The sequence below is a fragment of the Notamacropus eugenii genome, chromosome 6 (genome assembly GCF_028372415.1).
Source record: "Notamacropus eugenii isolate mMacEug1 chromosome 6, mMacEug1.pri_v2, whole genome shotgun sequence".
In the NCBI taxonomy this organism is placed as follows: domain Eukaryota; kingdom Metazoa; phylum Chordata; class Mammalia; order Diprotodontia; family Macropodidae; genus Notamacropus; species Notamacropus eugenii.
Window position 1 is genome coordinate 18027117 of NC_092877.1, and position 24754 is coordinate 18051870.

The 24754-nt window shown below is 36.5% G+C and overlaps 1 protein-coding gene across 14 annotated transcripts in view; it reads right to left on the bottom strand.

Moving 5' to 3' along the window:
* HIPK3 (homeodomain interacting protein kinase 3) overlaps window positions 1-24754 on the bottom strand; it is a 98081-nt gene that overhangs the window by 20429 nt on the left and 52898 nt on the right. For all 14 annotated transcript variants that reach the window (XM_072619215.1, XM_072619209.1, XM_072619216.1 and 11 more), the window contains 5 exons: window positions 12377-12500; window positions 4000-4119; window positions 3041-3127; window positions 1942-2126; window positions 221-380 (listed from right to left, as the gene is read on the bottom strand). In XM_072619215.1, coding sequence (XP_072475316.1) covers window positions 221-380; window positions 1942-2126; window positions 3041-3127; window positions 4000-4119; window positions 12377-12500 — 676 coding nt within the window. The remainder of the gene's footprint in view (window positions 1-220; window positions 381-1941; window positions 2127-3040; window positions 3128-3999; window positions 4120-12376; window positions 12501-24754) is intronic.

Sequence of the window (24754 nt, forward strand, 5' to 3'; positions counted from 1 at the left end):
TATGGAGTGATAAAATGTACCTAGTAGTTAGCATAACAGAGGCTGATAAAACCCAAAATCAGAAGGTTAGATTCTAAATAAACTAGAAAAAAAAATTGGGAGAAGCATAGGGAAGTGCTTTAGGAAAATAAAGGCATGAAATTTCTATATATTCCTAAATCTAAATTTGAATAACTTAAAAAGGGTATATAAATACAAATTCTTAAATATTTATTCTTACCTGACTTCTTAATGTGCCTATTTTGGTGAAATTTGCAGTCAGATTAGCAGCACTGCCTGAGGCAACTGGTCTCATAAGTGAAGTTTTATTGCGATTATTTGTGTCATATGAGTTTGAGTGAGATTTGCAAACATCCATAATATGAAAACAAGATTTTACACTGCAAAATAGAAAAGTAACTATAAGTACCATCGAATGCATAGTATTTAAAAATAAACATACAATAATACATAAAGAGTTCTCAAAAGAATAAGAAAAAAAATAGAAAGCTCACATGCAAAGAGAGACCCAGTAAGAATGTACAAGGGATATTGTTAGTTTCCAAAACAAAAACAAAAAACATTCATTAGAAAATACAATAGAAGATTTTAAAAGTCAATAAAAGCAATTTTATTACTGTAATCTTTTTGAACATAGTAAAATAGTAGTAATAACTATTTTGCATCCAATATTGTTTCCCTAGAAAAAGAATTGTTCCTGAATTTCTAGACATCTGTCTGAAACAACTGTCTGGTGTATGTGGGTATCTTACTATTTTTAAGACTTCTCAATAAAGAAAGGCAGTATCTGGTAGTGGATAGAGTCGGGCCTTAGACTCAGGAAAACCTGCCTTCCAGACCCATTTCTGAAACATAGGTATGTACAATCCAGGGTAAGTCAACCTCTCAGTGCCTCAAGCAAAACTAAGTCAAAGATGTTCATTTGCAGAGGGGGAATTTCCTGGGAATTTCCTCACAAGGAAATACCTGCAACAATGAAATCCTAAAATGAACCTTCTCCCCCCAACTCACCCACCCCCAGCCACCCCCAGCCACCCCCAAGCTCTAAGATGCAAAAGACTGACATTTTATGGAGTTTTTCATCTGGGCTGCCTGTCTTCAGCCCATTCACCGCTCCTTTTTTTTGTTTTGTTTTTTTTAACGTAGCAGACGAGTGTTATGGTCATTTAAAGGCACAGTTATTCCATAGGGTCCCATTCTGTGCATCTTCACACCTTCTCATACTTCCAGCTCCCTCATTAGGGAGGGCCAAGATGGAAGAAAAGGAAAGAGACCAGGAGGACTTGACACTAACTGGTGTCACTGGCACCCAGGAAAATCCAGTTAAAATCATCAACCAACATACTTCATCAAACAACTGTCATTCTTCCATTCTTGTTATGTAACAAAAATGAAAACACACACGTATATGAAAACATGTGTGTTTATGCATGCATACATATGTGTATACGTATATGTGTAATTTGGGGTCTAATTACTTGTATGATCTTAGAAAATGACAGAATCATAGAGCTAGAAGGATCCTTGGACATCATCTAATCCTAAGGTTGGCAGATGATGGCCTGAGGACCAAATCTAGCTCACCACCTATTTTGTATGGCCTGAGAACAAAGAATAGTTTTACATTTTTAAATACAAAATTGCTGACCTCTAACCTAGTCCTATCCCTTCAATTTATAAATGAGGAACATGAGATAAGTGACAGACCAAATATTACACAATTAAATTAGCAGCAAGAGCCAGAATCAGACACCAGATTTTTTTAAATCACAAAACTCAGAGCTCTATCCACTACACTTACAAAGGTACTTAAAGAAATTAAGGTTCAGAGAGGGTTATTCAACAAATGTGGAGTTTAGAATAGATGACTACTGTCATTTTCTAGAAAAATGTCATATTTTCCCCAGAAATATATCAAAAATACATTTGTATAGAACATACTGGTTGCTATGAGGGAAATCTAGAAGATGTTTCATGTTAACAAAAGCATGGTTTAATGTTTCAACTGGAGTGATTCTCAAATCAGCATCAATCAGCAACATTTTCTTCAACAGACTAACAAATTCTCTTCTATCAGCTTTCTCTGCCAAAAGATCAATTCCTTCTAAATCCATCACTGTGTTCACCTGAAAAACCAGAATTTCAAATAAAAAAACAGAGAAGGGAAAATACATTTACACTAGAATAAGAAATTGAATAAAGTATATTATGAAGGTTTAAAAATGGAAGAGAACACAAAGCACAATGACACCTTCAGATTAAGGGGCACAAAGTCTATTCCAGCGCCACAAAGGATTCATGACAGGTGCTTCAGAGCAACGTCCTACTCTCTATATTCCCCATACTCCTAACTCACATCCCACACACCCCCAGGCAGGTCAGGCTGGTTTTTCCTTAAAAGGTATTGAGATCTTTCTCAAGAGTTGGCTAGTTCCAGGGACCAAGGGCTCAGGTGGTTCCTTTATGATCATATCCTCACTTCCTGAATACAAAGCAGGAAGGAACTGGAGGGGCTCTCAGATGCTTGGCTGGTGGACTGCGACAGGAACTTTGTTCAGCTGAATCAACTCAAGGAGTTCTCAATAACTCTCCTTGTTGAACATCCTTTTCCTGCTATGAGTAAGTAAATCTCACTTTGTTAACTCTTGAATGAACTATGAATGTCTCATTTTGTTTCAATATGGAGCCTAAACTACCAGGGGACTGGCCTGAGTCAGACCCAGAAGAGCATGTAACAAAAAAATGAAGCCCTAAATTAATATTTTTTTTTTCAAATAGCAATCTAAGCAGCATGACAGCAAGTAACTTTAACTGAAAAACAGAGTATCTAACTTCTAAGTTTGAGAAGCAAAGTTGCAACTTCATTTTTTAAAGCAACCAAAACCAATTAGATTTTGATTGGTTAGGGTGGACAAATTTATTCAAAGCTACCAAGGACTTCAAATTTAAACCAAAAGAATGATGAATGTATTTTGCCATACTGGGCATTTAAAGACCATCATTTTAAGTACATAAGGCTGACAAAGATCACTGTACTCACATGCACTATGTCATCCAAACTGTTGAAAATATACTTTCTGGCTTCTTTAGACTTCATTCCTGTCTCTGCCTCATGCTCTTCAAGAGTCTTATTCAATAAATAAAAATAACAGTTTTATTTCATTTTCTTAAAGCATAAACATTAAAATATTTTAAGTATATTAAGGCAATGGAAATTCAAAATAGCATATAGTAATTAGCAATAATGTATAATATTAAGATTAAAAGTAGAATGAATGGGGAAAAACTTTCAAATGCTATAGAATTACATAAACACAAAGATTAAGAATGTGCAATTCTGAAGTCAATGATTACTTACAAAACACCAACTGACTTCACAAGAACAAGGTAAGTTACATGAGTTTGAGTTTTTTATATACATATATATGTATGTGTGTACACACACATACACACACACAGAGCAGCTCCAATCTTTGTCCTCCACTCTCAATCATTAAAAATTTTTATAAGAAAAGCATATAATCAAAAAAATTACAAATACAAAATTATAAATGTGCACCAAGGGGAAAAAGACCAGTGACTCCATTATTAGGTTAGAGAAAGGGCTGATTCTTAGTGGATAAAGAAAAGGGAGAGGGGAGGGAGATAATTCAGGCCTGAAAAGAAAACTGAAATTTTAAAAAACCAGAAGGAGAGAAAAAATTCCATTTAAATCAACTACAAAATGGTATAAAATACTTGAGAGTCATTTTACCAAGGCACAGTCTGGACAAATTTGACTACAACTATAAAACACCCTTTACAGAAATAGAGGAAGACTTAAATTAGAAAAAAGGAGAGGATAAGGAGAAAGAAATGGAAAGGAAGAGGGAGAGGGAATAGGCTGAGTTAAACTGGGAAGGTTTCTTAAATTGGAACAGATGCAGTAGGGGGAAAAAAGTACAGGAGAAGCAAAGGGTAGTTTAAGCAAAGAATTTTCTTAAGATTTTTATTCATTACCTTTAATCTCCAACCAGAATGTGAAATATCTGTTTCTCTACAAAAGAATCTTGTAGATTTTGTCCCCACATTTAACAACTGTTCTCCTGGTAAACCTTGAGTCTGTGAAATGTAACGAATCTGAAAAACAAACAAAAAATTTCTTAATTAAGATTCAACTTTGAATCTTGCATCAAGGTTTGTGATCTCATTAGTGTGGGTATTCCCTTCTACCAACAAATCATGATCCCTGTACAACTTAGCAAATGTTCAAGAGTTACTGTGGCCAAATAATCATCACCCTCCTCCAACTTGGCAGTGAGTCTCTTTGAGCTTACCCTAGGATGGTGCTCAAACAACAAAACTAGTCAAAGTTACTGGGCTAACATCTGAAGCCTTTCCAGCTTGGTAAGACCTTTCAGAGCTAACATTCCACTAGCATAACCTTTGAAAATACAGGAAATACTCTGTAGTATATAAAAATATCCATTTAAAACTGAGCTATTAAGAAACTACTGTAGAAGAAATTACTGAGAAGACAACTGGAAGTAAAAATTCGTAGAAGTAGATTGGGTAAGACTTGGCAAGTGACTGGATTAAGATTGGAGGGCGAATAGTTAGGGAAGAAAAGCTCAAGATGACTTGCAAACCTCAGTGACTACAAAAATGGCATGCTCAACACAAAAAGGAAAATGTAGAGGCTAAATATTACTCAGATTTGAAGAATTATTACTATTTAAATAGGCCAAAAAACAAACATATGGAATTCAATTCAGCTGTAACTTCTCTCTGTAACTAAATATCAGGCAAACTGAGGGTACAATGTATCACCTTCCCCCCCCCCCCCCCCCCCCGCCTGCCTTCAATGAAGGAGGTATTGAATAAATACTGGTCAAGAGAAAGGCAATAGATCAGAGATCATGAGAACTAGAGGTGAAACTAGCCTTCACTGTGCCACTAACCTGCTGTGGGACTATGGAACAAAACTACTTGTCTACTCGGCTCCAGTTTCTTCATCTATAAAATGAGAGGACTGAGCTGAACAATTTGGAAGAGCCCTCTTAGGTCACATCCTCTAGAAATTCTCTACCAGAAGAACAGAAAACAAAGACATCTATTGTACACACAACTCCTGAAGAGAATTCACTGTGGTCATACTGACTTAACACTGATAGACTAGCTAAGACATCACAGCTTTTTTCGTTTATTTCTTTTTCTATCATGCAAATTCTTTGAAATTATCTTTACCATAATTATATTTACCCTCTTAAAATACCAAACAGCTCAAAACTTCTTTGCTACATAATAAGAGAATAATGACTAAAGATGCAATAAAAACTATAATGTTAGACTAGATGCTAAATTATTCCCTGTCACTGCAGTTGCTTTTATCAATAATTCCTTTATAACAAAACAGAAAGCCTTTCCTAAACACTTGAGTTATTATTATCTCTCCTTCTTCCCTCCTCTAGTGACATGATTTGTGTTCATTTAGTGAAATATAAGTGCCTTGAGGGCAAAGACTGTTTTCTTTTGTGCCTTTGGGCTTAGACAGAAAGTAGCACACACTTAATAAATGTTTACTGAGTTGAATACCAGGAAATAATATATATTATCTTCAACATTATTACCTGGTACTGAAAAAATATGAACTTTTTTCTTTAAAAAGATTAAAAACAGGCCAAAAATTATTGGAAAGGATATGACTTTCTCTTCAATTTAAGTTTAGACCAATCTATACAATATTTTAAACTCCATCAGAAATTTAAGGGGTCAAAATACCAATATTTACTGAATGTATGCTTTTTTAAAATATTGTTTATTAATTTGTTTTCAGTTTTGAACAATCACTTCTATAAGAATTAAATTTTCTCCTCTTCCTTCCCCAAGATGGCATTCAATCTTACGTGGGTTTACACATACATTCTTATTAAACACATTTTCACATTAGTCATGGTGCATAGAAGAATTAAAACGAGTGGGAGAAACCATCAGAAAAACCAAAACAAAACAGAACACAAGAAAAAATAGTCTGCTTCATTCTGCGTTTCAATTCCATAGTTCTTTCTCTGGATATGGCTGGCATTATGCATCATGAGTCCTTCGGAAATGTTTTAGATCCTTGTATTGCTGTGAAGGGATAAGTCTATCAGAAACGGTCCTCGCACACTGTGGCTGTTACTGTGTACAATGTTCTCCTGGTTCTGCTCATTTTACTCAGCATCAGTTCATATAAGTCTTTCCAGGTTTTTCTGAAGTCTGCCTGTTCATCATTTCTTAGCACAATATATATTATTCCATTACATTCATATACCACAATTTGTTCAGTCATTCCCCAACTAATGGGCATTCCCTCAATTTCCAGTTCTTGGCCACCACAAAAAGAGCTGCTATAAATGTTTTTGTATATGTGGGTCATTTTCCCACTTTTATGATCTTGTTGGAATATAGCCCTAGAAGCGATATTATTGTGAGTGGATGCTTCTAAAGAAAGGCATTACTTGTTTTTATTGTCTAAATTTTTAAAATTCTGAACTTAAAAGTCAAATAAAATAAGCATTTTGATACACAAAAAGAAAAAGAGAACTGTTCACTAAAGTGTAATGACTACTACATACAGCTTGTTTTTATTTTTAAACAAATAACAAACTTCACAAGTAACTTTCAAAGCTGTTCATATTACCTATTGATTCTTCCTAGCCTCCCTACAGTTGATTTGTGCATTATTTTTCTCAAGTGTTTATAATGAGCCTCTTTTCTTGCTTTTTAGCTACTCTGTTCCTAGACCCAGTCTGACACCCAGTCACTCCACATTAAAAAGGAAAAAAAGAAAAAGAAAGCCCTTGAAACAAATATACAAAGTTAAGCAATCCACTAGGGAAGTGCCTGAAAATGTGTATTATCAAGCATCCTGAGTTCATCACTTGTCAGGAGGTAAGGAGCATGCTGCTTCATCATCAGTCCTCTGAAAGAGCGGTTAGTCAATGCATTGATCAGAGTTCTCAGGTCTTTCAAAGCAATTAAAAAAAAATAACGTTCCTAGAGCAATCATTCTCTTAGTTTTACTCATTTCACTCTGAGTCAATTCATCAATTACTTTTAATGGTATGAAGGTTTTTCTGATGTTATTTGTCATCTTGGAACCAAATGCTATAAACAGAAGCATTAAGTTTGTACAACACCACTGAGACAGTGTGACTGCCTGTCTGGACCGATAAAATGCTGGAAGGAATTTCCTTAGTGACGTTCTGTAAGACAGATCAGATTACACTATTCTTTACACCTTTTCCATTATTTCTAAGAATCTGTGCAATGCTTTTTTTTGATTATATAATGTTATAAAATCATAAATAAAAGAGGTTGCATAAATCTACTGAAAAATATTCAAAAGTCAAGAGGAATCAAAGAGATTGAAATTCTACTTGAGTAAAAGCAAAGATGGCAAGTTCACGCTTATCCAATTTGCACAAGACACAAAGCTAGTTCTAGTGGTCTTAACAAAGATGGTGGATGAGAGAAGAAGGATCCAAAAATATCTTAATAGGTTGGAATGAGAGACTATTATTTAATAAAGTGATATTTAGTAGGGACAAATGTAAAGTCTTATACTTTAAAGTAAAAAAAAAAAAGAACTTCGGTTTCCTCATTTGTAGAAGATGATAATCCTGGTGGTTGTCATCCTCACATGGCTGTGAAGTTTCATGCAGATAAATACTTTGTAAACATAAAGAGCTGTATTAAATGTGGATAATTATTGCCTAGGTATTCTGACTCTAAGTTCCTTTTTTCTTTCTACTGTATCACATTTGTAGGTAACAGTAGCACAGTGTGGTTTAAAAAGCAGCCCTACCACACGGACTCCTTCTTAGCCTTGGATGGCCTGGGATCTCCAGGTTTTTCCATGCCACAATTGTAAACAATGATTTGAATCTGAATGTTACAAAGAGTATGTGGAATGGTCAATACCAAGGCATGGAAAAAGGAAATGGGAGTGTCATGTGTGAGGAACAAAGACAAAAAGTCAGTTTGGCTGGATGAGACAGTGCAGTAGAAGGAATAATATCAAATGAGTCTGGAAAGATAAATTTGGGCCAGGCTGCACAGGAATTTAAAAGCTAAAAAGAACAATTTATATTTTATCCTAGAGACAACAGGAAGCTACTAGAGTGGACTGAGTAGGCAAGTCACATGGTCTGAGATGCATCTGGGAAAAAATCATCGTGACAACTGAGTGTAGAATGGACTGGAGTGGTGACAGACTTAAGAAAGGGAGACCAACAAGGAGGCCAGTGCAATAATATAAGCCAAAAGTGAGGAAGGTCTAAGCTAAGGCGGTAGTTTTGTAAATGGAGAAGAAAGGTCAGATGCAAGAGATGTTTTGGAGTAAAAACGTCCAGATTTGGCAACTGCCTGGCTATGAAATGTAAGGGAGAATGAGGAGTCAAAGATAATGCAGAGGCTTCACACTCAAGGGATGGGAGGATGGTGATACCTTTGACAGAAACAGAAAAGTCAGGAAGGGAGAAAGAAGCGATCTAGGATTCTATCATTCCTACAAGTAACAAACAAAGTAAGAAAAAAAGTCACATTTCATATACCAAATATAGCTGCCTCTACCTGGATTCCAAATTTAAAAGTAAAAGATGGAGCAGACATTACCAAAGTAATAAGTCTTCAGAAAAGAAATCTGGAAAAGGATGTGTTAGTGAACAACAAACTTAATGAGTCAACAGTATGACACGGTAACCAAAAAAGTCAAATCCAACTTGAAGAGTACATTAAGAGAAACTTAGCATATAGGGCAAAGGATGCCATAGTCTTGCTTCACTTTGACCTTGTCAAATCACATCAGGAAGCAGAAATGGGCACTGGGGAGAAGGAGTATGACATTTTAAAAAGGACATTAATAAAACAGGAAGATAAATAAGATGGCAAAGGGCCTCAATATCATACAATATGTACCTCACTAGAAGAAACTTGGGGTGGTTAGCATGGAAAGGAAAAGACTTAGGTAAGACTTGCCCATGGCCCCCTAGTCAAAGTGACAGAGATAGAAACTGAACCCAATCTCTCCTAACTGAAGGTCTGGAGTAAGGGTTTGAGTTTTTTAAATATCCTTGGAAGTACCTAAAACTCTATCTATAATTGCAAGTGATACACACATCAGCTAAATTAAATTGGTTCAGATGTGAACCAATGTGTTCAGATGTGGCTTTCTAACATGACAACACAAAAAAAAAAGAAAAGAGAAGGGAATGGGAAAGGAAAAAGGAAAGGGAAAACAGTCATCATTTAACAACAAATATTTTTAAAATATAGAGAGCAAAGCCAAGATGGTAGAGGAAAAGCAGAAACTCACCTAAGTTCTCTCAAATTTCTTTCCAAACAACTTTTAAAAAGTTTAAATCTTCCAGCCCAAGACAATTTGGAATAGTAGCAGGAAAGGCCTCTCTCACTAGGGTGGTGGTCACACCTTGGGGGTGGCTACAAGAGGGGAGTGGTAGCTTCTATAACTCTCAACCCATAGACGGTAAGGGAGTTAAACAACTAATCAGAAGGAAATTACAGGAGACCCTTGTTAGCACTAGGTGCAGAACTCTGTTGTACTGCCCATACTCAGTTTCAGATCAAGGTCTGAGGGTGAGGAACAGTGCTAGCATACTTGTGCTTGCAGCCACAGGAGAGTGGAAACCCTGGTCACAGTTCCACGGTAGACAAGAGCACTTATGGTTATTCACAAGGAAGCAGGGGTCCTAGTCTCAGGTCCAAGGCAAAAAGGAGTATTGACTCTTGAGACCACAGGAGAACAGGAGCCTAAGTCACAATTCCAGGGTCATAAGAAGCAAAAGCTCTTGTGGCCACAGGGGAACAGGGGCCCTGGGCACAATTCTAGGGTGAAGAGGAGTGCCTATGGTCACTCACAGAGCAGAGCACAGGTCAGGAAAGCAGTGATCACATCTCTTCTTAGATCACATCATCATGGCAGAGCCAAAAACTTACAGGTCCCCAGAATTATCTCTGAAAACAGCTGCACAAAAAACCTGAATCTTGAGACAGTGCCCCCTTCACCTTAGGAGCAGAGACGAACTTTAACATCAAGTTAAAGTCAAGAAATAGGCTGAAAAATGAGCAAGCAACAAATATGAGCAAACAAACAAGAACCTGACCATAGAAAGTTACTATGGTGACAGGGAAAAAATCAAGACAAACTCAGAAGACAAGGAAGTGTCATGAAAAGCTTCAAAAAGAAATATGAATTGGTCACAAGCCCAAAATGAATTCCTGAAAGAGCTCAAAAAAGGATTTTAAAAATCAAGTTCAAAAAGTAGAAGAAAAACTGTGAAAAGAAATGAGATTGATGCAAGAAAATTATGAAGAAATGTAATAGCTGCTAAAAAAGAGGAAAAAATACTGAAGAAAATAACACCTTAAAGAACTGGTCAAATGGCAAAAGAGGTACAAAAATCTACCAAAGAGAATAACTCCCTAAAAAGCAGAATTGGGCAAATGGAAAAGGAGGTACAAAAGCTGAGGAAAATAATCCCTTAAAAATCAAAAATTAGAATTGGGTAAGTGGAATCTAATGACTCCATGAGACATCAAGAAACTTAAACAAAATCAAAAGAATGAAAAAGTACAAGAAAATATAAAATATCTCATTAAAAAAGCAACTAACCAGGAAAATAAATCTAGAAAAGGTAACTGAAGAATTATTGAACTACCTGATTTTTTTTTTTTAAAAAGAGCATAGACATAATATTTCAACAAATTATCAAGGAAAACTGCCCTGGTGTCCTAGAATTAGAAAAATAAAAATTGAAAGAATTCACCAATCACCTCCTGAAAGAGATCCCAAAATGAAAACTCCCAGGAATATTATAGCCAAATTCCTGAGTTGCCAGGTCAAAGTGAAAATTATTCCAAGTAGCCAGTTCATATAGCCACAGTCAGGATAACACAAGATTTAGCAGTTTCTACATTTAAGGATTGGGGGCTTGAAATAGAATATTCCACAGGGCAAAGGAGCTAGGATTACAACCTAGAACCACCTACCCAACAAAAATAAGTATAATACTTCAGGGGGGTAAATGGACATTTAGTGAAACAGAGGACTTTCAAACACTCCTGATGAAAAGACCAGAACTGAATAGAAAATGTGACTTTCAAATATAAGACTCAAGAAAAGCATAAAAGGGTAGACATGAAAAGAGAAATCATATGGGATTCAATAAAGTTAAACAGTTTACATTCCTAGATGGGAAGATAATACTTGTAACTCCTAAGAACTTCATTACTATTAGGGCATTTAAATGAGTATACATAGACAGAGGGCATGAGTGTAAGCTGATTATGATGGAATGAGTTCAAAAAAATAATATTAAGGGGTAGGAAAGAGGGATGCACTGGGAGAAGGGGGAAAGGAGAGGTAGACTGGGGTATAATATATCATATAAAAAGAGGTACAAGAGGAGGAGTTTTTACAGTGGAGGGAAAGGAAAGGGTAACACTTGAACATTCTCATCAGGACTGGCTCAAAGAGGGAATAATATACACACTCAGTTTGGTATACAAATCTACCTTGCCCTACAGGGAAATAGGATGGAAGGAGATTAAGAGAAGGTGGGGGCAGAGAGAGACTGATAGAAGGAAGGGCAGACTGAGGGAGATGGTGGTCAGGAGCAAAAGAAGAGACAGTAAAAGGAGAAAGGAAGAGAAAGAAGGATAAACAGAGGGAAAATAGGATGGAGGGAAATATAGTTAGTAATTGTAACTGAGAGCGAATGGTATAAATTCACCCATAAAACAGAAGCAGATAGCAGAATGGATTAAAAACCAGAATCCTACAATGTGTTGTTTACTAGAAACGCAGAAGTAAAGGTAAGGGGCTTAAAGCAGAATCTATTATACTTCAGATGAAACTAAAAAAAATTCTCTAGTGCTGACATCAGGACCTAAGCTTTAATAGCTTTGTCCATGAAGACGTTGTATAGCATTATCAATATGAATATCCAAAATACTAGTACATAAGGTTTTCTATCTTAATTTTCTAATTCCTGGAATTTGCTGATTTATTTCAGAAGACTCCCAAGGTGGAAAAAAAAAAATGCATGTGAAAGATTAGGTATTTTTTTTTCCTGGAAAAATTTTTAAAATCCTGTTCTACTGATCTTGTTTTACATCACCTTCATATGGAAGAAATATATTCACATGGGAAAGACATTTTTCCCTTATTCTGTGAACTATGCCTTGATAATTGATATTTTTAAAAGAGAAAAAAAGCTGTTCAGCAGAATCAACCAATATATCGACCATGTCTGATAGTTAGGAGTACACATCTGTGTATTATTTAAAATTTTATATTTAAATGTGTTGGCAAAAATCTTCACAGTTCTACTACCTGGTCATACTCCAATGCTCCTGGGTATAGTGGCCATCCAAGGAATAACTCAGCAATCACACAACCCAGCGACCACATGTCTATGGCTTCACAAAATGGCAACCCCAATATGATCTCTGGAGCTCTGAAAGTCAAACAAAGTACATTTGATGAACTTACTAAATTAAAACCAAAATCCAAAATAACTGTTTAACAGTTTTGTTACTTTAAAATGACTTTAAGTAAAATATCCACTGATAAGAGAAAATGTTTTACCTCTTTCTATTTAAAAAATGATAAATATGGTGTTTCATCTGTTGTTTCTTGAGATTCTCTTATGCTCTAAGAAAGGGCCTTTGTAAACCTGAATGTCAGAATTCCCTTGAACACATATCTAAAACCAAAGGTATCTGATACTCCAAAGTATCTGTCAGACTCTGCAGCTCTAATCTTTATATTTAATTTTAATAAGTTTACCTACCTTCCTAAATCATAGCAGACTACAAGCAGAAAATTGAAAAAGAAGGAAATGAAACCTTTGGAACCACTCACTAGGTAGTAACAAAAATAAATGATAGTTGAAAGTTGACAAAACAAAAAAATCTCTCTTAGCACAGAGTAAAATAATGGATAGTCATGATAACTGTGAATAATAATGAATTTAAAAATTAAATACTAAGTTAAATAAAATAAATATAAATAAATAAAACATAAAAATTAAATAACCATAAAAATAAAGTGAATATAAACTGAATAATTAAATTAAAAATTAAATTAAATTTTAAAAGTATATAATTTAGAAACCCTATCAGAACAGTTAAAACAAAAGGCCTTTTGGCCCTTGAAAAAGCATTTTCATTATCTATAATTATATCCACACCAAGTACTCCACCATTTCCCAAAAACACCCAATGATACCTCAAGTTAAATCTTGACCTGATCTTTACCAGAATGCTAGACACAGAATCATAAAGATCTATTAACACTTTCCTTTTGGAGACATGACCACCAGGGAATTTCAGACTAAAGCACTCTTTTTCCATCCCCAACTAAAGAGTAAATCTTTTTACCAAAAACATATCCTGGAGGATAACTCCCTCTTGCCATATAACCCTGAAAATTTCAGTTTTTGTACAAATAGACACCCCCCCCCCCCAACCTGGTAACTTTCAGCTGGAACAGAATAAGCACCAGGTGCTTTGCCACAGAAGAGGAACCTAACAGCATTCAAAACCTCTTCTTCAGTTGGAAATTTGGCCAGAGAGGGATTGACTTCAGTCTCAGACAAACAGTTAGTCAATGGCTTCAGCATTGATTGATGACAATCTGTTGAGAACAAGATGGAAGTCTTCAGCCCACCTCTCCTGGATCATGACCTTATCACTAATCAGTGTAGCTCCATTAGTATTGAGTAGTAGAGATGCACCATAGATCTTTGACCCACAAACAGCTTTCAGGGCATGATAAAAGCACTCTGGATTATTACTGAATATTATCTGCATAAAACTGATATTATCTGCCTTCTTAGTGAGACAAGAATCCCACATCTCTCTAAGCTTCACCTGCACTTTCCTTTTGAATGGGCTTAGAAACAGATGAACTATCAACCTAGTAAACTTTATAGAGTTCTCATTTTTTTATTTCAGAACTTCTGAATTTCCCCATTATTTGCAACAAACCAATCTTGATGCTTGTGAATGTTCTAGCCCAAAACGAGTAAATGCAGTGCTATACACCAAATCTCTGAAAGCTAGCTGCCCAGTCCTTTTCTGCCCCACTGTTGCCAATTGTGTGTTGGGTCAGCTTTCCCTCCAAGTTAATAATGAACTATTCACTTCTGAAAAGGGCTTGAATCTGTTGACATTAAATCTTCTGACAGTCATCTCGCCTTGGAGGCATCACTTTTGTTGAAAGCAAGAATTTAGCTTGGAAAAGATAAGTCTGTGATCAGTCTAGCATTCTGTACCACACATAGCCTTCATCACTTTCACATTTTGTCTCTTCTTACAATCACAGTCTATTAAATGCCCTGACCACTGGATTCAGATGCTCTGGAGGAGAAATGCGGCTGGTGACCTGCACAGCCCTCCCTCACTCAAAACAGTCAAGTGCAAGTCATGTTATCATTTCTCTGATGGCATGGTCTTCTTCGGCAACAAAGGACAAGCATGACAAAATGCCAAGGTTTGCTGCAAGGGTGCATCCATGAAGTTTTACTGCATTTAGGTAAACAGAAGACAGTGATGGTGATGAGGTCATGAGACACACAGGTCTTCAGTAGTAAGTTCCTCCTATAAGAACTCCCTGACATGTCTGGTAGTCTGTCTCTACTCCTGCATTAAAGTCATTCAGAATTAGAAACTTGTCTTCTTTTGGCACACTGATGATGAGGGTCTCCAGGTCTTCACAAAATTTTTCTTTGATCTCATCAGGTTCATCATGGTGGGAGGATATGCACTGATGAGGGGACTGTAACTCTCCTACAAGTGGCATATTCTCATGAGTCAGTCATTCACTCTTTTTTGGTAGGCATATATAACTGATTGCCAAACCTACACCAGTTTCATGGCACGCCCCTTCATTACAGCTACTCCAGAAAAACATGTATCCAGCTCTAACTTCGTTAAGATCTTCATTTGCTAGCCTTGTTTCAATTGAGGGCTGCTACATACCTGCTGAGAACTCTCACAAAAAGAGCTGTTCATCTTTCAGGTCTACTAGATTTTGTGTTATCCATAGATGTGTACACCATGAACCAATGGTGAGAGGAATCATCTTTGCAAAAAATTTTGTGCCTCTGTGTGTTTCAACCACAAGGTGAAATCCCTGCCTGCTTCAGTAAGCAGGCAAAGGGTGGATGAAGCAGACAATTTTCAGGTCATCTTTTCTAACCACCTCCTCAGGTCAGGAGGTAAGCAGAGCAGTTCTTCAAAAAGGCTGCTCAGAGACCTGGAGACTGCTGTATCCCACTGCTGCTTCATGCAAGTGAGAAGACAACTCTATGGCCTGGGCCACCTGTATACAGAGTTGTGAGTATAGCTCCCAGTGTATCTGCACCTGCTGCTTTGTCACTTGCCTGTTGCCATAGAACCTTAAGGTAGGTAAAAATGTTAAAATGCTACGGGTGATGTCTTTTGGTTCATGTATCAATTGGATTTAAGTGAGGTAGAGTTACACAAAGTCATCAGCCTCACTCTCTCAGAGTTATCAAAGTCCAATGGCAAAACAAAAGTCAAGATGACTGGTGATGACACTGGATGATCTTGATGTCTTCAATGTTTAACCAAGTTCTAAGTGCTCTTAGCACCTGTTTCAGCCACCCTCATGGCCATCAGAACAAATTGTTCCCATATGCTGGCAGAAATTTTCACATGATTGGAGTAGAAACCCCCTAACTCACCAAAGGATTTGAGACTCCTTGGTTACCCTCAATTGGACGACTGAATGGTTTACTGGAGTGTGGCCACTATGCATGCTATATTTTCTTGGAGCCACAGGTGAGAGCTGGAAGAATCAGGTGGACATCAAAGGTGGAAAACAGCCCTGAAAAGAGCTCAGCAGCCCTCACACCAAAGGTACTAGTTCTCCCTGAACACACCTTACACCCCATATTGGGGATAAGAGAAAGTTAAAACGAGAAGGACAACAATGAAGTTGTGAAAATGATCTGAGCAACAGTGGTCAAAGTATTCTCTGTTTTGTAGTAGATACACTTCAAACGCAATGATCAAATCAAATCAACATTACTTAACAGTTTACTGTGTAGCACTGTGCTTGACAATATATATGTTTCATTAACATAGTAGAGTTATGGTTTCACATGAAGAAGAATCTAAGGGAGGAAAAAGTATTAACTGTTAATCATATCAAGAGGTTTGAGTCATCCAAAACTTTATAAAGATACATAATTTGACAAAAATAGAGCTGCTGGGTTTTGTTTGTGTATTTTAACAGTTCTCCAAACGCTGATCATTAAGCTCAGGAATACTGCATATTACTATATATACTAAGTTTAGTTAAGATTGTCCTCATCATCACAAATAAACTTACACATAAAACATAAAACTCACACCATAAAACTTACACATGACACATAATATTGCATAACTACAACAGAATTTAGAAATAAGTGCAAGGTCCTAGGCATAAGGGCTGTAAGAGTTTGATAGAAGAAAGACTATATAAACTACAAAGTAACATTACTATTAATATAAGCGCTTCCAAATTTGTTCACTTTAGTGAATGGAAATAGATGGCTAGATATACATTTCCTCCCTCAAGGCAACATTCTTAAAAAAAAAAAAAAAAAGCCAAGATCAGTACTACTACTAATTTATTTTATCTTAGCAAGTCAAGACCATATACTTTTCTACCTTGCAAATTTTTAAACTGTCAACTCTGAATCTGTGTCACTTCAGAACAGAACATATTTTAACCAGAATATATTATCTGAGTGAGTTTTATATGTAATATACAGGCAAGAAGAGCTCTCAATAAATCACCCTAATATGCAATATTGTACATACGTACATATATCCAAACATTGTTTCACACCTAAAATAATTTTTCATTTAATATAATTTTCCTATTTTTTTGCATTTATTTAGTATTTAATTTTTTCTTACTTACATGTAAACAACAATTTTTAACACTTGTTTTTAAAACTCTGAGTTCCAAATTCTCTCCCTTCCTCTCTCCCCACTCTCCTTCAGAAGGCCAGCAATTAGATATAGGTTATATACATGTAGTGGTGCAAAACATATCCATAATAGTTACATTGTGAAAGAAACAGATAAAAAAAAAACTAAAGAAAATGAAAAAAAAAACACAAAAGTTGCTTCAATCTGTATTCAGATGCCATCAGTTCTTTCTCTGGGATGGATAGCATTTTTCATCATAAGTCTTTCAGAGCTGACATGGATTGTTGTATTGCTGAGAATAACTAAGTCATTCACAGCTGATCACCCTACAATATTGTTATTACTTTGTACCCAGTACATTTCACTTCGCATCAACCCATGTAAGTCTTTCTAGATTTTTCTGAGGGCATCCCGCTCTCATTTCTTAATAGCATTCCATCATAATCACATACCACAACTTATTCAGCCAATCCCCAATTGATGTGCATCCTCTCAATTTCCAATTCTTCACCTCCAGAAAAGAGCTGCTATAAATAATTTTTGTACATACAAGTCCTTTTCCTTTTTGTTTTTTATCTCTTTTGGGATACAGACAATAGTAGTGGTATTGCTATGTCAAAGGACTTGCATGGTTTTACAGTCTTTTGGGCCTAGTTCCAAATTGCTCTACAGAATGATTTAATCAATTAACAACTCCAACAACAGTACATTAATGTCTCATTTTTCCCCACTTCCCTTCCAACATTTGTCATTTATCTTTTCTGTCCTATTATCTAATCTAATAGGTGTGAGGTAGCATCTCAGAATTATTTTAACTTGCACTTCTCCAATCAATAATGAGTTAGAATATTTTTTCATATGGTTATAGACAGCTTTAACTTCTCCATCTGAAAACTGCTTACATCTTTTGATCATTTATCAATTGGGGAATGACTCCTATTTTTATAAATACAACACAGTTCTCTATATGTTAAAGAAATGAGAAATCAGAAAAGCTCAGTTGTTTTTTTTATAGTTACAGTTGTTAAGTGTATTTCCCTCTATCCTATTCTCCCTACTCTCATTTTTCTACTCTTTCTTCTTTCACCCTGTCCCTCCTCAAAAACCTTTTGCTTCTGATTACTCCTTCCCTCACTCTGCCCAGCCTTCTATCATATACACCCCTTTGCTTATCCACTTTTCTCCTTCTATTTTCCTATCAGGTAAGATAGAATGCTATACTGCATTGCCTGTGTATCTTATTTCCCAGTTACATGTAAAAAGCAATTTTTAACATTCATTTTTCTAACTTTGAGTTCCACTCACCCTTCCTCCCTCCCTACCCACCTTCATTGGATATAGGTTATACAGGTGTAATCATGCAAAACACTTCCATAATAGTTATTTTTGTTTCCTTTCACCTTGTCCCTCCTCAAAAGTGTTTGTTTCTAATTGTTCAATGAAGAAAATACACATTGAAGGAAGAAATTCAATTCCATTGTATACACAGTTTTTAAGGGGGTAATACATAGCAGTCATTTTTCTTGGTATTGAGGATACAAATGTAAAAGTAAAAGAGTCCCTTCCCTCAAGGAGCTTATGTTCTAGTGAGGAGATGCATGTAAATAGTAAGAAAATATAAAATGAATGAATGCAGTGATAACCTTAAAGAGGTATAAATTTTTAGTGACCTGAGTCTCTCACATTTCAGATAATCAGTTCCAAAATAACTGAATTTTGATTGCACTCATTACAGCATCAATTTAAGTTCTTTGTTCTCTTTTTGGTGACTTCTTACTCACCCTTGAGAGGTAGGAATGAATGAACTCGTTTTATTTCAAATGGTAGATTGTGAATATAAAGAAAACCCCTCCTCCCACCATTATTCCTCACAGACAAAAACTGGTCAAACTTTGTTCTCAGACAGAGTGAACTCAAGTTTGTTTTGAAAGGTTTATTGGTGCCACACATACACACACATAAACACACATACAATACAATCCAACAAAACAACTATGTAAATAATCACTTTTATCCATTAAAGTGTGTATAATAACTGTTGCTCACTTAAATATTCTACGAATGCTATCCAGCAGCACTGCCTGGTCTCACATGCATCATTACAGTCATAGGACTGGGAACTCATAAAGGAATTTGGCAAGCCATCTAGAGCTTTGCTTTCATGAACTATTAACCCTAATACACGTGTGAGGTAGGGAGTGCCTATGTGTCTATATTTACTTTCCACACTTAATAGCTATTAAGGAGCTCACTTAAAGTAATGGCGTGTTGAACACTGTCTCCTGGTAATCTGGATTGTTCTGCAGAGGGTAGATGAATTAAATGACTAGTTGGGACAATCAACTAGGAGAGTTTCAGAGCTGCCACCTTTCTGGAAAAACAGAAGAGGCAGCATGGGGATGCATATTAGCAAAGAAATGCTTTGACCCTGCCTATAGGGGGTATTTTGTTTTTACTACACAGGATATCAGTCCATCCATTGCCCAGCATCCTCTAAAGAGTTTCCAGCTCTTGTGTTTCAAAAGGCATCTTTTGACTGCTGAGTTCTTTTCATGTTCTTGATGAAATTGTTCTCCGAGACTCCTGAAGCTGTCTCTTTGGCCCTTGTAAAGCCTAAGCCAAATTACATTATTTCAGTATTCACAACACATCCTATAAGGAATTAGTTTATTGACTTATTGACTGCTGGCTAAAAATTTGAATAAGTTTTCATTTCTGAAGGGTGAAACCTTGAAAGGAAATGGGAGAAAGGGAGGGGGAGCAGCTTTTTAAAATAAGGGTTCCTAGAAATGAGATTTTGAGACAAACATGTCTGCCTAATGCCCTATATTGCCCTATATGCTCCATGATGGGAGTAACTATGAGTTCCAATTCTGAAGTACTGGAAATGGGGCAAGAGGAGGGTGTAGGGCAGACCTTCTTAGAAATTGAAAAAATCAGCTGTTACTCACATGTGTGTCTGCTCAGGCTAGAAGTACCCTGACAGTAGATACAGCTTGTCTGATGATTTTAAAGGACCTCTGTGAAATTTTAAGATGTTAAAATGTTTAAAATCAGGACAAAACAGTACCCAGAGGCCTCAATGGTCACTCTATAAACACTGACACAATGAACATCCTCGTAGGATATATTTAATAGTACTTAGGCCACAAGGAACATGCAGAAACTATGGTAGGAATTTTCAGTAAAGGTACCCCTCCCAAACTACGGTTTTCACCTACAGGAAAATGTATCTGTGATGGACACATGATGGGAAGCTTTAGTAGAAGCAGCAATGAATGACTGACTTTAAGGTGTCTTTTTACCTGCTGGCAGGTATGGATGAACCTCTTTCCATTCATTCCTGCTTGGGGCCATGGCCAGCAAGTTGGCTGCCATACACCACATACTGAACATTTCCTTGCTAAGATCTTAATAGGAAAATTCTTGTTGTGGTGTTTGTGACTGACCAGATGTCTCCTTAGTGGCTGGGTGACAGAGCTTTGCTCAACATCCTATTTTGCCCTTGCTTGAACTTGGAGTTTCATTCAGTGTAAATTGCACACTTACAATAATTCATCTATGCAATCTCTGTCTTTCTCAACAGGTCATGTCCTATTTTTTTTTTTTAAATCAAGTCTGACATTGAATTTAATGAATAATGTTTTGAACCAAAGGGTCATATGTGTGTAGACCAGCCTGCTTTGTTTCTTGAGGTGAACATCATTGTCCTTCTCTCTTAATAAAATTGTCCTTTGGTTAGCCACAAGGCTAACCAAAAAAAAAAAAAAAAGTGTTTGTTTCTAATTACCCCCTCCACCAATCTGTCCTCCCTTCTATCACCACTCCTATCCTCTTTCCCCGTATAAGTTTCCATGCTCAATTGAGTATGTATGTTATTCCCTCTTTAAGCCAATTACAATAAGAGTAAGGTTCATTCATTCCCTCTCACCTCCACTCTCTTCCCCTCCACTATAAAAGCTTTTTCTTGCCTCTTTTATGTGAAATAATTTATCCCATTCTACCTCTTTCTCCTTCTCCCAGTACATTCCTCTCACTCCTTAGCTTTATTTTTTTAGATATCATCCCTTCATATTCAATTGACCCTGTGCCCTGTCATTATATATATATACATATATAAACACACACATATATTCTCTCCAACTACCCTAATAATGACAAAGGTCTCCTGAGTTACAAATACCATCTTTTCATGTAGGAATGTAAACAGCTCGACTTCAATAAGTCCCTTATGACTCCTCTGTCCTGTTTACCTTTTCATGCTTCTCTTGAGTCTTGTATTTGAAAGTCAAATTTTCTATTTAGCTCTGATATTCTCTTAAGAATGCATTAAATTCCTCTATGTCATTGAATATCAATTTTTCCCCTCACTGATTATACTCAGGTGATTCTTGGTTTAAATCCTAGCTCCTCTGACGTCTGGAACATCATATCCAAGCCCTCTGATTCCTTAATGTAGAAGATGCTATGTCTTGTGTTATCCTGATTGTGGTTCCACAATATGCGAATTGTTTCTTTCTGGCTGCTTGTAATATTTTCTCCTTGACCTAGGAACTCTGGAATTTGGCTATAACATCCCTGGGAATTTTCATTTTGGGATCTCTTTTAGAAGGTCATCAGTAGATTCTTTCAATGTCCATTTTACTCAGATTCAAATTCTATTTTATTCAGGTTCTAGAATATCAGAGCAGTTTTCCTTGATAATTTCTTTAAAGATGATGTCTAGGCTCTTTTCTTTTTATCATGGCCTTCAGGTAATCCAATAATTTTTAAAATTATCTCTCCTGGATCTATTTCCCAGGTCAGCTGTTTTTCCAATGAGATATTTCACATTGTCTTTTACTTTTTCATTCTTTTAGTTCTGGTTTTATAATTTCTTGATTTCTCATAGAGCTTTCAATTGCTCCATTCTAATTTTTAAGGAATTATTTTCTTCAGTGGACTTCCTTTTCCATTTGGTTAATATTGCTTTTTAAGACATTCTTCTCCTCAATGGTTTTTTGGACTTCTTTTGCCATTTGGTCTAGTCTATTCTTTCTTTCTTCAGTATTTTTGAGGGGGTCTCCTTTACCAAGCTACTGGCTCGTTTTTCATGATCTTCTTGCATCACTCTCATTTCTCTTTCCAATTTGTCCTCTACTTCTCTTACTTGATTTTCAAAATCTTTTTTTGGCTCTTCCATGGCCTGAGACCAATTCATATTTTCTTGAAGGCTTTGGATGTGGGAGGTTTGGTTTTTGTTGTCTTTTGATCTTCCTTGTTACCAAAGTAAGATTCTATAGTCTTCAGGTTTTTTCTGTTGTTTGCTCATTTTCCCCACCTATTTCTTGACTTTTTGACTCTTTGTTAAGGCAGGGCTCTGCTTCCAGTGTGGAGGGTATACTTCAGTTTTCAGAGATACTTCTAGGGACCTATAAGCTTTCAGTTCTTCTAAGGTGGCATGATGTAAGGAGAAGTGTTTACTCTTCTGCTGGCCTCTGCTCTGGTCTGTGAGAGACCACAAGCACTGTTTCCTGCCCTGGAACTGTGAGGAGGGTTCCCTCTCCGCTGCTGCCACAAGCTCTGCTATGCCAGTACTCCTCCTCATCCCAGGACGGCCACCCAGGACTGCGATCCAGATCCAAGTATGGGCAAGGCAATAGAGGCCTGCCTCAGTGCCAGCAAAGAGACCCCTGTAATCTCCTTCTGACCAGTTAAAGAATCTCTTTACAATCTGTGGGCTGAGAGCTCCAGAAATAGCTACCACGACTGCTAATTCAGTCGCTCCCCAGGCTTGTTCCTGGTTTGCTAGGGCCAGGGCTGTGTTGGGGCCAGGACTGGACTACGCTCCTCCCTCACCCAGGTCGGACAGCCCCTTCCCACTGACCTTCTAAGTTGTCTTTGGTGTTTGTGACTCAGTCCCCCAAGGCCTGCTTTGGGTTTGCTGGGACCCAGTCTGTGCTGGTGCAGCCTGTGCTGGACTGTGCTCCTCTCTCAGTCTGGCACAGAAGACCTTTCCTGTCAACGCTCCAGGTTGTCTTGGGCTGGAGATCTGTTTCACTCTGTCTTTTTGTCTCCACTGCTCTAGAATTTGTTTAGTCATTTAGAGTCATCTTTTACAGGTATTTGGAGCGATTTGGGGAAGAGCTCTGGTGAGACCCTGCTTTTATTCTTCCATCTTGGTTCCTTCCCAATCTTTCATTCTTTAAGCAGCCAAAATACTTAGTAACTTTTTTCCTCAGATCTAATTTAACAACTCCAAACATGAACTATATTACTAATAATGAGAGGCAAGGATGTAAATGGAAAAGTGCATTGGACTTCAAGTGAAGGAGAAATGGACCAAAATTTGGCTCTCACACTTAAGTCAGATGTTTAGAACTAAGAAATTAACTTTCCTATTAAAAAGCATAATAACTGGTAGGTATATTCCTACAAAGACTTATTTTGCCTATAATCTAAAAGATGTAGCATACACTTAAAATCTTTTTATAAAAAACCTTTTTTAATATACAAAATTTAAACAAATAGAAAAATAAAAAATTAAGGTTAGTAGTAAACATTTTATATCCATCTTAAATGTCATCACCTGAGGAAAAAAACCAAATCTATATATTATCATTTGATATAGTTCAATACTTTGAATGCTCCATGATTTCATTGATATTCACAGCCTTCTAATGGCACAAATGAGTCAGTCAGTCAACTAACATTGACTAAGTGCCTCCTACATGTCAGACACTGACTTGAGTGAGTACTTCTCTTACTCATTATCTTCCTATAAATCCTTCATAGGGGTTATTCCCATAGATCTCTTTATATTATGAGAATACCAATAAAGGATAATAGTCAGTCACTGCTACATATATTTGCATCTGCATGTGTTTTTCATCCTTTCAAATACTTTCATCTGGACTACCAAATTTACCTCCTTGTCTCAAAAATCTCCCCACTTTAATCCATTTCTCAACACAGGTGCCAAAGTAACTTTCTTTTTTAAAAAAATGCAAAAATAAAAATGGATAAACTCATTCATTTTTAGTTTTATAATCTTTCCATCATCACAGGCATGCATAGTCTAGTGAAACAAATTCCCAACACCGGTCATGCACAAAAATACTTAAATGTGTTCCTCCTCAGCAGGAAGTGAGCAGAATACTTCATCTTTAGTCCTTCAGACTAGTGGTTTATCATTGCATTAACCAGGGTTCTACAATCTTTCAAAGCTCTTTCTCTACAATGTTTTCGCTGTATAAAAACTGTTTTGTTCAATTAGCTCTGCATCAATTCATAGATCTTCCCAGTTTCCTCTGAAACTGTTCATTTTGTCACTTCTTAAACCACAATAATATTTATTAAGTGCAGATATCAGAATTTATTTCGATATTCCCTAATTGAAGTCTCTTAGTTTCCAATTTGGGGCTAGTATGGAAAAAAGTGCTATAAACATTTTTGTACATATGGGTCCTTTTCCTCTTTCTTTGATTTCTTTAGGGGTCTAGTCCTCAAAGTAGTACTACTAGGTCACAGGGCAGGCATTGGTTAGTGACTTTTCTGGTATGTAGCAGGGACTCTTGTTCAGATATGAGTTGAACTAGATGGCCAACTTCTGTGATAGTTAAGCAATACTGTGCATTCCACAGACAGATGAGTTAAGCTAGCTAGTTGCCCATTATCTAAGTTTGTACTATTTAGTACAGTATTTCTGTTTTGTTTGCAATATTCCAGGCAGTGTAATAAATTAATAAAAAATACTGTTATGTTATTTCTCCTTTTTTAA